Genomic DNA, 15,297 nt, shown 5'->3' on the forward strand with positions numbered 1-15,297 from the left:
CCAATACTCACTTTTATATAGTAAATGATAAATTAACCAATAGTGAAAAAAAGCGAAAGACAGAAACAACATATTTCTGCACAAACTGTCATCTATGGAGATGGTTTAGTTATAGACGGTACCAACACTTCAGGATGTTTGAGGGGGAGTTCCATCTAAACTGCAGTAGATAAATATCTTCATCAGAAACCCATATCAGTTGTCCCCAGGCAGAAACTACCAGCTGAACCAATAAGGGCCACAACCAAAGGGTACCTTTATTATTTTTAAATCAGTTTCAGAAAAACACAAACTGACAAAAAAAATTATCTATTAACTGTTAAGAATCCAGTTTGTGTGGGTTGTTTTTGTGTTTTCTTCTCTCCAACACCAGGTGGTGCCCTGTTCCTTGTTGGGCCTCCCTGCATACCTGCGGCACGTTGGATGATTACCGGAGGAGTATTTGAGCAGCGGGCTGTCACTACCTCGACGCCAGAGTGTTTGCCAGTTTTGGGTACTCTAGCCAAGCTGAGATTAGCAGAGTCTGACCGAAGCTAATCTTGTTTTTGTCTTTGCTCTTCGGCAGGAAGCCTTTCCCGTGTATCTGGATAACCTGGACCTTCTCCCCATGGAAGGATTACTGAGGACACACTGAGCAGGGGTAAACCTCCATATGATCGGTTCAAGTCCTCTTCAGAAAACCAAGTGACAGTCTGCTCCTTTACTCCTCTGGGTCCAACGTAAGTCTACCTTTCTGATCTCTAACGAGTTCCCTTTCCTCTGGATTAATTCCCCACAAACTAGATTCAAGGATTAACAAGAGCCCCCTTCAAACGTGAGTTTCTCTCCAGCTATATTCAAGCCTCAGTAAATTTTCCTACGGTCCCTGAACTAATCCCTGTGACCTCTCCTTCAGACTTTCCGGTTCCGGTTCACCAGTCCACCCAGTTCCAGCTCCTACTTCTTTGTTTTATCAACATTCAATAAACCTGTTAAACTTTTTCCCTTGGTCTCTGAGTGGTTCACTGGAAAAAATCAAAATCTAGATAAGTCATTTTTTCTTAAAATAAGTTCATTTGTTCTTGGATTGAGGAGGCAAAAGAGACATTTTGCCAATGGAACAAGACAATTTACATTTAAAATAAGAAAACACAATTGCATTGTCTTATTTCAAGTGCATATTATCTAATTATTTTATTTTAAGAGTAAAAATACTCATTCCATTGGCAGATCATCTTATTTATCTACTCAAATTAAGGGTAAATACACCTAATTAAATAAAAATTTACTTATTTCTAGATCGTTTTTGCAGTACAATGGCACATTTAGTTTGCCAATTTGGTTTAAGAGAACCAGTTCTTGTTTAGACAGAAAATAGAGGCTGGAGGAAGTGCGCCAACAATCGTCTTCCTATGAAAAACATACTGAAACTGTAAAAACAAAACAGACTCAGTTTAAACAAGCAGATTACCTTTGTGTCCAAATTTAGCTTAAAATAAAATAGACAGCTGAAAATAATAGTAGTATACATAAATTTAATTGAATAAAATAAATTAATTAAAAAAGGAAATTCAATTAATCTGAAATTTGTTTTTTTCAGCTTTGGTGAAAATTTCAAAACAAGGAAACAGATTTAAAACAAATCATGTTTTATTACTACATTACAGCAAACTGTAGGAAGTACCACAGCAGCCTGAAAGGAATAAATCTTGTCTAAGTAACTTTTATTGTTATTGCACTACACTACAGCAGAGCGTACGGCCGGACATTCATTCAGTTCCACGTTTTATTTACAAGAAAGCAAAAATGAACCCCCTTAAACAAGGAGAAATGTAAACAAGGTATCCTTCCTTACGCTCTGCGGAGCAGCTCCAGTCACCTACAGAGGAATAGTTTATTTTTGCTTGTGATCTACATTCAGAAGCTGAAGCAGAATACTGCTAAGAGTCTGATTAAGAGAGAAAATATGGAAAAAATCTGCTGCTAAAACTCCCCACGTGCTGAGTAGATCTAACAGAGGCTCCACGGATCACTCTTTGCTGGATGCAGTTCTGGAACCGTCAAACAGGAGGTGCTGGTCTAACATGGCAGGAGGAAGACGTGTCGGTCCAGAACATGCAGAACCCTGGATGCTCCTCCTTTATTTTGAAGTTACCAGATGAGAGCCTAAAAAAAAAGGAGAAAGGATCTGAGTAGAGAGATCATTTACAAAGCCAACTTATCGACAGAAAACAATCTGAAAGTTGGTCTGACACAACAATTACTTCATGTTGTAGCTTCTGTTTTAGTGAATTCGGCTGTAAAATGTAAATTTCTGAAAATATAAAAAAATGAATAAGATGTAAAATATTTTTAACTGGTGCAATGGAGTTAAACCATAAATAAAAAGTACCATATAATTTACAGGTCTATGGAGGACTATTGGCCCTAAATCTACTAAATAAATAAATATAAATAAATAAAAATAAATTATTTTATCATTTCCTTCAATAATCAAATAAATATATATAAACAATTAAAAAAATAATTCAATTTACTTTAATTTTAACTTTTATTGTAGTTTATTTTTTACATTTTCTTATGCTTAGTTTTTTATCACATTCTTTTTAATTATTATTTTTTTATGAAAAAACTAACTTAATAAAAAACAGATTTCAATGGTTAAAGATATTGAAAGCTAATGTTGGAAATGATGGAAAACATCTAATAAGCTGACCTTCAGAAATATGCAATTGGCACCTATTGGTTTCAAGGTTCTAAAGAGGATAATTACTTTCTCTTACAGTCCATCCAAAGACAGTAATATTCATGGCCATTCCTTATGGTGAGCCTTGTTTTTCTTCTTCCTCTCATCCTTCTCCTTCTGCAGTCTCTCCAGCTCAGCCTCGTACATCATCTCCTGGATCAGGTACTTCTCTCTGCGCATCCTGTCCCTCAGGTCCTTGGGTAGATCCGGGATTAGATAAGCAATCAGGGTCTTAATGGCGAAGACCATATGCTGTGAAAACAAACCTGCCATTAGAAGGCTATGATTTCCAGAATGTGAAATTCTACTTGACTGGTGGGTCAAATCAGTGGTACTGATCTAATACACTGTATGGCTGAGGTTTTTGAAGCTTTGGTTTCAACATCTGAATGCCATCTAGTATCAAAGAAACCTTAATCTAGTCATGCTATTACTCCACCCCCCCAAAAAAAATCATTTTATATATATATATATATATATATATATATATATATATATATATATATATATATATATATATATATATATATATATATATATATATATATATATATATATATATATATATATATATATATATATATATATATATATATATACAGTATATATATAAATATAAAACGGACAGAAGTGAGTAGCAACACTACTTTACATAAATTTCTATTTTTTAATGTTGTATTCTGTAGATAAATAAATAATGCTTTCCTTAATCTGTGATCATAAGTGCATCTATATTTCGTATATAAGCGTTCCTGGAGCACAGCGTGCACAAGCAAGCGCCTGGTTCACCTTCCTGTACCAGCTGCTTAATCGCTTGCCATCTCGCCCTGTCTCCCTCAGCAATTCCCCGCGCCATTTAATTTTGAGACCTTTATCTGTGGTTGTGACATCTACCCTGGAGTTCATGAACTGCATTGTGCCCACTCTATGCAATTCATTTCTCTTTATTGTTCTTCACTCCAAACACAAAGTTTAATTTATTTATTTTTCCACTTTTTTACACGTCTCTCCGCTGAATAGAGCCGTAAATGGTGCAAGGTGGCTCTCCGTCTGAAACTTCAGCACTGTACCACAATCTTGCGACTTGTGCAAGAAACGAGAGGAGGAGGTACGCCCTTTCCTAAGATCCGCCCCCTTCTTCTTCTGATTGGTTAATACTGTTAGTTTCAGAGCGCGCCTTTGCTACCATTGGCTGACAAACTCAAGAGGGATTTCGATAGTCTTTTAAAAATTTATTTACCATCAATTCATTTTCAAGTGATTTTTTTTTTTTTACCAATGAACGTAATTGCTACGTTATAATTGATTACAAAAGAAATGTATATGTTCCTAAAACAAACAAAAAAAATTTTTATTTTTTCTTTTTCAGATATTTAGGACCTTTTTGTTCTGTATAACAATTCAATTCAATTCAGTTTATTTATATAGCGCCAAATTCACAACTAGGGTTGTCACGATACTAAACTTTTCAACTCGATACCGATACTAAGGAACATATTCGATACTCGATACCATTTTCGATACCACAAGGAGAAATATTTTCATTAATAAATAAAATACAATAAATAAATACAATAAAGGTTGTATGCTGTGCACTATATTAAGCAAGCTTGATAAAAAACGTATAAAATTAAAATTAAGTGTTCTTTCCTTGGCTATGCTTCGCACACATAACAATGAAACTGGCCAAACCAGTTAAGAAACAAAAATAATTCTCAGCAGCTGCAGTTCTTACAAAAAAAAAGTGTGAAACTGAAAAGTGCACAGAATTATTTAATCACACAGTGCTCTGAAAGTGCATTGTCCTCTATTCTGCACTTTAGATGAATGACTGCTTAGGTGCCACTGGTGGTAGCACTGTATCGATACTTTTAAAAACGAGTATTGTATCCGGATACAACATTTTAGTATCGATACTTTTCTGAGTTTCGATACTTTTGACAACCCTATTCACAACACATGTCATCTCAAGGCACTTTACAGTTCAACCAGATCATACAGTCAAATTGATACAAAGTTTTCTATCTAAGGAAAACCAGTTGATTGCATTGACTCATTGACTCAAATACAATCCCCCACACTAAGCATGCTTGTAGCGACAGTGGAGAGGAAAAACTCCCTTTTAACAGGAAGAAACCTCCAGCAGAACCAGGCTCAGTGTGAGCGGCCATCTGCTGAGGCCGACTGGGGTTCAAGAAGACAGAAGCAGAGATACAAAAAGCAGCTGTAAAAGGCGGAGAAGATCCATCTGTCACTACTTGGTTTTATTTACAAATGTTAGCATTTAAAAGACTTAGCATGTTTAGCTAAAAAATAAACAGCTTATAATAGGTTTCAATAGGAAGAGAGACAAAGTTTGGCTTTGGTTTTGCCAAAACCAGCTAACTTTCAAATTTGAACCAGTTCACTGATCTGGAGAACCAATGAAATAATGAAAATAGATTTTAGACAGAATTTTAAGTTGCTTATTTGATCCTTATCTTTGCCAGCTATAACAAAACTCCTTCTTGTAAAGGCACAAAAATCCTTTAGATTGTCATTTTTATTCATTTTAACTGAACTTTTATTTTGTTAAATTAATATAAATAGTTTATGCAAACATTTTATTGGTTATGTTTCTTGAGATCGCACAGATCTTCTGTGAGCACACTAAAGGCTCTCCTGATATGTCAGTCATTATGGATATCATTTGCTATATAAAATAAAGTTAACCTCACTTTGTTTCGCAAGGGAGGGTGGAGCACAGGCCCCTTAGATAATTGGAATATCAGAAAATGTCTTACTTAATCCTCCTTACATTTTCATTCATTGCTGTAAGACATGACATGCTGGCCTCAACTTTTGCAGATTTTGTATTCTACCGATTCTAGAGATTGTCTGTTGGTGAGGATGGGGTATTTTTAAAGGAAAATAGTATTTCATTTAAATAAGAAACAAAAAAAAATATCTGGTGTCACGGTTTTCTTCATTTGCAGAGATATGTTGAAGGACCTTGATTAACTGATTAGGGATCAGTAACCTGGTCTAGGTCCAGCAGAAAAAGAGTCAGCTGCCATATTATTCACATCATAACAAAAAGTGATGACAGACAATGAGCAGCAATTTTGAATGACAATATTTTAACATTTCTCTACACAGACCTCAAAAACAATAATGAACGCCAGCCGGGCTGCCAGGACGTGCCAGAACTGTAGAGTGTAGGCGTAGGGCTCATCTGAGTCTGGAGGCTCCCTGTAATCCCGATACCTGTTGTGTTAAAAAAAAAAAAAAAAAAAGCATTGTGGTAACAAAAGCAAAAGATTATTAAAATTGTTAATAAAGTGGAAAATATTACAGATGCACCAAAAATCATCAGGTGAGCTTAAGAACCAAAGTTTTTTTGCAGTAACCATAACACTCTTCAATGTGGAAGTTGTCACTGAGGAAAAAAAGGGTTGAAGTTGTATATTTTCTGCAGTTTTAGTTGTTTCTTAACGTTCATCTGATATAAAAATGCAGCAGGATGATAAATTTTACCCATCCTGGGGCTATTTCATTTGATTGGCTAAAGAGCAAACTGACCCACAGCTAACAGATACGACAAAGTTCTGTTTGTTTGTTCAACCCTTTCGAGGCTCTGAAGTCTATGTCACAGAACAAGCATAATTTAGAAATGTTGGTAGGCTTTTGGACATATTGGAGTTCATGACAGGGTCAATATTTTCTCAGGAGTACACAAAAAGAGATGAAAAGTTCCAGATGTCAAATGTCAACCTAAAGTTTTTTTATGCTGTTAAACTGACAAACATCTAAATTCAGAATTAGCAATGTTTGGCAGGTGCAAAAAAGATCAGAACTCTGCAATAAAACTTGTTTTTTTTACGTTTTATTCATTGTCCACATACAAACTTTACCTGCAATACTTCACAGCTTCTTCAAAAAGTTCCGAGCCATTAGTTCTTGGCTGGGATCTCTTTTCAAAGTCAGAAACCCGGAAGACAGACAGACTGGCATTGACGTAACCCATCATACACCTGAGGAACACAAATAATATCATTCAACACATGCATTGTCTAAAGGGGATATCAGACGCCATTGTGGTTTCTGCTTCCTTAATGGACTCTTACCCCTCCCCTGCTCGGCCCTGACCAGCACATGGTCCGTACTTGTAGGCGTAAACTAGACGAGGGATAAAATCCGAGGTAACGGCAATCACAAAGGCGTTGGTGATGACGGACAGGATGCCGATACCCTCCAATATGCCATACCAGATTCCTGAGACAAACAGAAGTTCGACATGGAGAAGAGGAATTTTTAAAAGAATTTACATAGCCCTGCATTTACCGATGTCTTTGGCTTGTGATGGCAGAGGTCGCCGCCACTGTGTCACAAACTTGTACGCATCCAGACGGATCTCAATGATGTTGTTGATCAACGCTAAGAGGGGAGCAAGAGGAAACGCTGCCACAAAGATGGTGGTGAAGCCAAACTGCAAAACTGAGACAAAGAGAGCACGTCTTCAGGAGTCTGTTGACATTTGTTTTTTTAGTGGCTTAGACAGTGAGACCTTCCATTATCTAACACATCACCTTTCAACACTGCTCTGGTTTTCCTTTGTTTATTCCTCAGTTACTTTACTTGCTCCACTATAAGACTGCATCCATTACTCCTTAATTGATTCTCAAAATATAAAGCATGAAAACAACCTTCCTGTGTGATTAATGTGTGCATGTTTGCCAGTGTTTCCTGGCTTGTTCTAACACCCTGCAAACAAAGACAATATCATTTCTGAACATGAGTCATTTTTAGATCCAACATACAACATTTCAAAGAGACATTCTTAGATATGGAGGAGGAAGATCTGAGGGTGAGTTCAGAGAGGCATGGTGAGGCAAGACTGATTTGAAGTGAATGCAATATTTAATAGGACGCAATAGATGTTCTTAATTAAAAGGAGTTATATGATTCGCAGATAGGGTTGTGGTGATGGAGGTGGCAGAGTTATGAGACAGTGAAAATTTATGTAGGGACTAGAGAGCAAGAGCACAGACAGGAGTTGAAATAATCAATGCAGGATGGTGCTACGGATTAAATGAGTATAGAGCTGGGAGTCAGGGATGGACAGAGGGGATTTCTGTAAAGTAGATGGAAATTATTCATGTTGGCTGTGCGGTAAAGTTACACCCCTGATGGCAGCTGTACCTTTATTCTGAAGACAAAGGGAAAATGGTCCCTGGTTTATATAACAAAAGGAGGCCTTAGAAAGAACTTTTGTCTTTTTTTTTTTATTTAGTCAGAGTTTAATTTTGACTAACATTTAATTTAAGACATAGAGGGGATGGGTTTAGAGTTGATTTCTTCTGGTGAGCATTTGAAATGAAAGTTTAATTCATGTTTTACGTTTATTTAAATATTTTCAGAGAGTGAACACTTTTGTTTTTTAATACGTTTATTTAATGTTTTCTGTTTATTTAAATGTTCTTTAGACACTTAACTTTTTTGTTTTTTTTATACGTTTATTTAACATTTTACGTTTACTAAAATGTATTCAGACAGTGTAAACTTTTTTTTTTTATTAACCTTTTATGTTTATTTAAATTAATTCAGACATTGTACACTTTTTTTGTTTTTTAATATGTTTATTTAACGTTTTATGTTTATTTATATATATTCAGACATTGTAAACATTGAGAAAAAAAAATCAAACAGAACAAAACACAAAAAATTTTGCTGACCAATGGAGAAAAAGGAGCCTTTATACATAATAAAAGCTTTAGGACTTCTATGTTCCAATAATATAAATGTTTAGGTGAATGTTTCTTAAGGTAGTGGGTCTCTATATTCTAAAGGGTAACTATTCACTTAAAAAAACAGTATAATCCTGTGACATTTTTAAGAGTCTTATCATGGACAACAGCTCTATTATTTAAGGAAAAAAAAGTTTTTTAGTCTGACTGAGCTGAGTTTTTCCAGTCCAATGCACCAAAAGAAATGTGTGTTTATACATCATGTGCAGAGAAAGGAGTGCTGAAGAAAATTGGAGCAGATGGATGTTAAAATTACGTAACATGTACAACAACTGAAGCAGATCAGCTCCGTAATGAAAAAATGTTTTATTTGAAAATTTGATGATACCATAAGGGATTAAGCTCTGTAATGCATTTGAGGTCATCTCAAAATCCAGTGCTGATATTAACTATTTTCTGAAAGGCAGATTACAAAATATATACAGAAGCTCAACAGAGGTTCAACTTACTCATCTTCAAGTATTCATCAAAGAGTCCATAAGCATTCATTGACTGCAGGTTGTAGTCCTTCTCCCATTGGGGGAGGCTGGCCTTGGGTATGTGGCCATGGTCCCTCTTTAACCTCTGTCGAGTCCACCAGTTTTGAATAAGCCTATAAAAAACGATGGTAGATTACAAGAGCATCTTAAAGGTATAGAGGAGGATCTTTTATTTCCGGGTGGATCATCTAAATAAGTGGTCCTCCTACATGTCAATCATTCTGGTGACATGTTTAGGTAAGGATGCCCAACGTGCTCGTCCCGTTAGGTATCTTTTTCTGCACATGCACACTTTCAGGCGTAAATATGTGGTGAGCTACGGTTTGAAACAGTCATTGAAGGTCACCTTTCTCACCACGGTTCTGTGAAAATGGCCAATGGTCGTAAGGGAAAAAGAGTCTACAAAGTGTATGAGAAGCAGAGAAAGGCCTCAGAAGAGTCAAATTTATCCTAGAATGCTTTTCGGGGAGAGCTCTCCTTGCAAACATTACTTGCTGTCACAGCAGCCCGCTGTCACCATAGGCTGTCGCAACCTGACAGCGGTGACTAATAACAAAGATGGCGCAGGCACCACGCAGTGGAGGAGGAGTTACGTGCCTTATTTGTGTCCTAAAAGCATTAATATGAGGTCCAGTTTCTGGCCGCTGTTTTCATTTTTTTCCTCTGTAATGCATGATGCCAGCAGATGGCAGTACTGCAGTCAGGTCATTTGTTGTCTCTGCAGTGGTCTGTCATCATCTGGGATCTTATTTTTTTTTTTTTTTATTATTGTTTCTTTTTCAATAGTCTTGAAAAGTGCTGTTTTGCTATCGATAATTTTTTTAATAACTTGAATTAAAGCGCGTCAGCGTGGCATGAGTGAAATATACGATAGCATCTCATTGGAGCATCTTTTTTAGATCACCAAATAGAAGCTGTTGGCGTTAACACTTTCCTCCAGATCCATGATGCAACAATCAAAGATTAAAAACAGACTAAATTAAACCTGATAAAAGTTGACAAAGAGCCCACGCCATGCTTAGAGCTTAGCATAGCTTAGAAATTATATTTAGCAGCAAAAAACAACAGTTTTCATCAGCCATATTCTTTAAGATCCCTTTCACATAAGATCAGTACTGCCCCAATGTCTCCAGGAACCATTGCCTTGAATGGTGCTGAATTGTGTAAAACTTTGGACAACCTAGGCCACCGTATACATCCTATCTAGGTACTGTGATGTTGATACTAATTAAATACATTTTTCTTATTGCTTTCTCATGGGCCCTGACCATAGATATCATATTTATATCAGTATGTTAATTCATTGTGTTTGGAATTGCCCTTTTTTTTTTACACAGAAGGTTTATACACCTCTACCATCAGTTTCAGCATTGCTGTTAAGAGACAAACCCTGTCAGACTGAAAACAGCCTTTTTAGCACTATTAGAGGTTCATAGTGTCTTAAAGTGTATCATCCTGCACCAAAGAAATTTCATTGAAAAGTTATGTGTTTGCATATCCAAGAAACTGATCACTCTTAGTGAGGGACACAGAGAATGCAAATGTTATTCAGTTTTGTTCTTTTCACTAATCGTAGATTTTATTTTTAATTTGTTGCCTGTACAATTTCCACCATTAACCAGTAGTTGTATGCACAATTTGGAGTCGTGTGCTTTTTATATAGTTTGGAAACCCCCTCATTAGACAATATTGATTTCTATTTGAAAGGTGGTTGGTGGTGATAACTGTACTTCCACATCACACCCAGGAGGTAGGCATGCTGCCAACTGAATAATTTTGTCCCCAATATCTCACCAAAAAAGTATCACTAAACAATCCTTAGGTTAAACACTCTTGTCTTACATCATGTGCAATGGGGAGGCATTTTGCTCTTGTTGCATCTTGAACATCATGGAGAGACTATCTAAGTAATGGTGGGTTTTTCCTGCTGTGTTATGTTTTAGTTTGGTATAAAGAAGTTAGAAAAAACCTGATTGTTTTGGTTTGAAAGGGGGACAATAAAACAATGGCAATGGGTCATAAACTGTGATGTTCTCAACAAGAGCATAAGGATCTTCTAAATATGCAAAAGATAAGACAAAAGTTGAGAAAAACGAAAAAAGGACCAGAACCTACGGGTAGCCAAGCTCCATGAAGTTGTTCCATGTCTGTTTTAGTACCATAATGATGCCCATCTGCATACAGAGGTCAATCAGACAACCGCTGGGATGGCACTGCAGCGGAACAAAAACAAATCAGATCAGCAATTATGAAAATAAAAATGAAAACAAAGAAAGAGTTATCATTCATATGCTGGGTTTAATTAGTAACTCTGAGTTTGAAACATAAAGCATATCAGTACGTTGGAAAATACATATTTTTAGAAACATTTTTCTCAAGAATCTGTCACTGTCATCCTTACTTTGGGGAAGATTTATGCTTGCAATTTTTTGCTTTTTACAGAAAATGTACAAAAAGCAACAGTGAGTTCTCCCAGGTCAGTCATTTTTCTGCAAAACAAAAGGCAGACTAGGACTCCACTTTATACTATTTTTCTTATTACAAAGGAGTTCTCCAGTTCTGCAGCTGCAGAATCACAAGTGGGAGTACATTAACGCATCAGTGAAAAGTGTCTTTTATCCCAGTAGACTACTTCAGTATCTATTTTTTTCCTTGCATGTTCCCCAAAGTACCACTTATTGATGATTAGGGTTAAATGCTTTTTTGTCTGGGCATACAGTAATAGCACAATGTCTAATTTCTAACTTTATAAATTCATAACTCTGAAATGCTCCCTCAGGAAAAAACAAAACAAACAAAACCTCATTACTCACTTCCTCCAATTTCCAGCGATTGATGAGGCGTAGATATGCACCTGGCCGACCAGTGAATCTGTCAATAAGATAATATTCCTGAAAACCACAGTCAAAGTTTTGGAAATAATCATCTAGTATTTTCTGAACACTAGGCCAACACTCCCCTAAAGCTTAAACAAATTCTTATTATTGCCTTATTTTATATTTTTATGCTGAATTTTATTATTTTATCATGTTTTATTATGTTTAGCTATGTTCAGCACTTTGTTTTCAGTTGTAGATGTTTTAAAGCCCTCTACAAATAAAATTGTGGATGATGATCAAGTCAGTGTAACAAATATCTGTTTGATCTAATTCATGGAACTACATATGTTAGCTTTTTAACTGATATTAGTTGTTTCCAAACAGGATTATATCAAATGAGATAAAAAGAATAATTAATGCACTTGAAATAATGCTTAGTTAACACTTAGCCAAATGGCAGATGATTCAGATCATGAATGTAAAAAACTATGCTGTGTGTTTTCCTGCATATAAGGAATATTATGTCTGCTCTTTATGGTTTTATTTAATCAAAAAAAAAAAAAAAAGATTTTTGTTTAATTAGGTTGCTATATCCCAAAACCACCAAAAGGGGGTGGTGACTTTTCCTCGTTCTGCGGAGGATGAGGAGAGCCCACCTGCCCCCACCCATCCTCACCACCTTCTACAGAAGCACCATAGAGAGCGTTCTGACCAGCTGTCTCACTGTGTGGTGTGGAGGCTGCAGCTCCTCAGACTAGAGGAAGAGTGGTGAGAACAGCAGAGAAGATCATCAGGGCTCCTCATCACTCCATTAAAGACATTTCCTCCCAGTGCTGCGTGTCCCGAGCCTGTAACATCATAATTGACCCCTCACACCCCCACCATAGACTGTTCTCCCTGCTGCCCTCTGGGAAGAGGCTTTACAGCATTCAATGCAAGTCCAGCAGATTCCAGAACACTTTCTTCCCCACTGCCATTAGACTGCTGAATGTTATTTACCGGTAAAATGGGTTATAAAAAAACCCTGAATGTTGGAACTGTAACTATACAGTGTAACTATGTTTACATCATTAATTTTTTTCACCACAGTGAGTTTTTTCATCAGTGTTTTTATGCTTTATGCTTTTCTGCTTACCTTATCAAGGCTGCACACAAAAGTTCTTTTTCTATACACTTGTATGCACAAAATGACAAAGTAAAATCTCTCTCTAAGTCTAAGTTTAACAATGAAGAATACACACAAAGACAAGGTTGTGGTTTATTCTTTTGCACTAGTTTGAAATCATGAAATAAGATCTCTAGATTGATTGCAAACATGTTTAAATCTTTGCATCATTAATATTACTTTTATTTGTTCCCTTTTTTATATATTTTACCAATTTTCTTTTTAATTTTGCAAGTTAGGTTCAGTTTATGCTTTTGCTTCTCTTTTTTTTTCTAAATCTAGTTGTGTAGCATTGTAAGATCCATTTTATGCAGGTGTCTTTACTTAAAGCACTTGTAGACAGTTTCCTCACCTTCCCAAAAAGAAAGCGATGTAGAAGGTTGAGCTGTTGAGATTGACGAACTGGAAAAGGAACATCTTGAAGGTAAAACTGTTCTCCCACTCTGACTCGGTCCTCGGCTGCTCTGTAGTCACAAATAAGAGAAAAATTAAAGACGGAGCACTAAAAAAACTCAAGAATTCACAAGTTCTTTACCAAATCTATAAGATGCAAGCAGTTTGTTTACATTTCCAATTTGTAGGATGCCAACATCCTGAAGGATAAATCAAGTTGAAAGACACAGCGATATTTATGACTACTACTTAAAAACATCTTAACGTGGACTCACCTAAATTTGTGAGGAAAAGAGCAACTTTTTCATAAAGCTGTGGAAAAACAGAGAAGTTATAAAACATTTTACTGACATAACTAAACATGCAAATGCTTACATAATAGTAATAGTAGTTTTGCATGAGTGCAAAATGCCAAAAAAATGAAACACTGAACAGTTTGGCATGCAGTTAGACATATCCACCTCTAGGCTGATACCCCTGGATAAAATGTAGAACAAACAACTGCCCTCTGATTCACCTAATGGCTAGATAGGGGATAATTAAATCCCTGTATTGCAGAGGCCCATCGTTATTTTGGGGAAGCTGCACAGAGACAGCAAGCATGAGAGATTTATTGCTAGTTCACTCCCTAAGTCTTTATTCTGGCCTTTATGATTGCAAGGTTTCTGCATGGTCAGTTAAAAGGAAAACAATTGTAGGCATTCTAAGACCGTTGAGATTACTGTGGCACCCAGGTGAATTAAAGCACATCATTTTAGAGACAGAAGAGAAATTCTATCAGGGTTTCATAGAAACAGTTAATTTCTTGATGTTGCAGTTTGTCACCCTCTTTTAATACCTGAATTAAGTAAAACTCCAATACTAACAATGAAGAAAACAATGAAAATGTTCTATTGAAGAAGGAGCTAAATGTGATTTCAGACTTGTTCATAAAACTTGTTCATAAGCATATTTAACATTTTATTTAACAACATTGATGCAGACCTTTAATTTTCCAAAACTGCATAGAATTCATGGAGGAGAAACAAGACCGATTGTTTGAGGAACATCATAAGAAGTCCAATTTGAAAGTATTCTTAAATGCAAGTGAGGGACAGGGTAAACATGCAAGAGAGTGCTCAAGCCAAAAAAGGACAAATTAAATTATTTGCCAAATACTGAGTGTTTTCAAATCCAGTGTATGACCTGAGATAAACCACTATAAAAACATGGTGGAGGCAGTATCATGATGTGAGGCTACATTTCTTTAACAAGCCCTTGGAAACTGGTCAGATTAAATGGAAATACAGACTGATCTTAATACAGGATACCATGAAAGAAAATGTATTAAAGGCAACAAAAGACTTGAAACTAAAGAGAAGGTCCCACGTCCAGCAGGATAGCATCCTAATCCCATAGCCAGATCTCCAATGAAAAGGTTAAACTACATTGTTTTGTTTGGTTTGACAGTCAAAGTCAATAAGCAAAGCAATATAAGATCCTCTGACAAAACCTCAAAATCGATGCTGACCAAGATTAATCTGTTCTGGAAAGAGGAATGGGCAAAGAATTCAGATTCTAGATGTGCAATACTGGTGTAGAAAGTCACTATAAAAATATAGCTTAATTATAGCTGAAGATAATAAGCAATAAATCATGGCAGCACAGTGGGACAGTGGGTGGCACTGCTGCCTTGCAGTAAGGTTTCAGGTTTGATTCCTGGTCAGGGATCTTTCTGCATGGAGTTTGACTCCCTTTGCATGCATGGGTTCTGTCTGCATACCCCGGCTTCCTCCCACATTCCAAAAAACATGACTGTTAGGTTAACTGGCTTCTCTAAATTCTCCTTATATGTGAGTGTGTTTGTCTCTGTGTTGCCCTGCGACAGACTGGTTCTGAATTTCCTATCTGAATGCAAAGCACACTTTTCAGATTTTTATTTAAAATAAAA

General features: G+C 36.3%; 1 protein-coding gene and 1 long non-coding RNA gene across 6 annotated transcripts in view; one reads left to right on the forward strand and one right to left on the reverse strand.

The window, feature by feature from the left end:
• Positions 1-371: 371 nt before the first annotated feature.
• On the forward strand, positions 372-971 carry LOC119792924. Its single transcript, XR_005282044.1, has 3 exons — positions 372-493; positions 566-814; positions 896-971. It is a non-coding gene; the product is annotated as an uncharacterized LOC119792924 (long non-coding RNA).
• Positions 972-1,563: 592 nt separating this feature from the next.
• Positions 1,564-15,297, reverse strand: part of LOC119792922 (anoctamin-4-like) — a 62,436-nt gene continuing 48,702 nt past the window's right edge. Inside the window, exons 19-29 of one of the 5 annotated variants that reach the window (XM_038299770.1) lie at positions 13,643-13,679; positions 13,327-13,438; positions 11,804-11,861; positions 11,106-11,203; positions 8,961-9,103; positions 7,049-7,201; positions 6,832-6,979; positions 6,619-6,738; positions 5,866-5,971; positions 2,763-2,977; positions 1,564-2,145 (exon numbers count right to left, since the gene is read on the reverse strand). In XM_038299770.1, the coding sequence (XP_038155698.1) occupies positions 2,786-2,977; positions 5,866-5,971; positions 6,619-6,738; positions 6,832-6,979; positions 7,049-7,201; positions 8,961-9,103; positions 11,106-11,203; positions 11,804-11,861; positions 13,327-13,438; positions 13,643-13,679 (1,167 nt within the window). In that variant the 3' untranslated portion in view covers positions 1,564-2,145; positions 2,763-2,785. Of the gene's footprint in view, positions 2,146-2,752; positions 2,978-5,865; positions 5,972-6,618; positions 6,739-6,831; positions 6,980-7,048; positions 7,202-8,960; positions 9,104-11,105; positions 11,204-11,803; positions 11,862-13,326; positions 13,439-13,642; positions 13,680-15,297 lie in introns of all 5 variants that reach the window. The other 4 variants (XM_038299769.1, XM_038299771.1, XM_038299772.1 and 1 more) reach the window with 4 other exon arrangements.

The sequence above is a fragment of the Cyprinodon tularosa genome, unplaced genomic scaffold (genome assembly GCF_016077235.1).
Source record: "Cyprinodon tularosa strain WSP-4 unplaced genomic scaffold, ASM1607723v1 ctg434, whole genome shotgun sequence".
Lineage (NCBI taxonomy): Eukaryota > Metazoa > Chordata > Actinopteri > Cyprinodontiformes > Cyprinodontidae > Cyprinodon > Cyprinodon tularosa.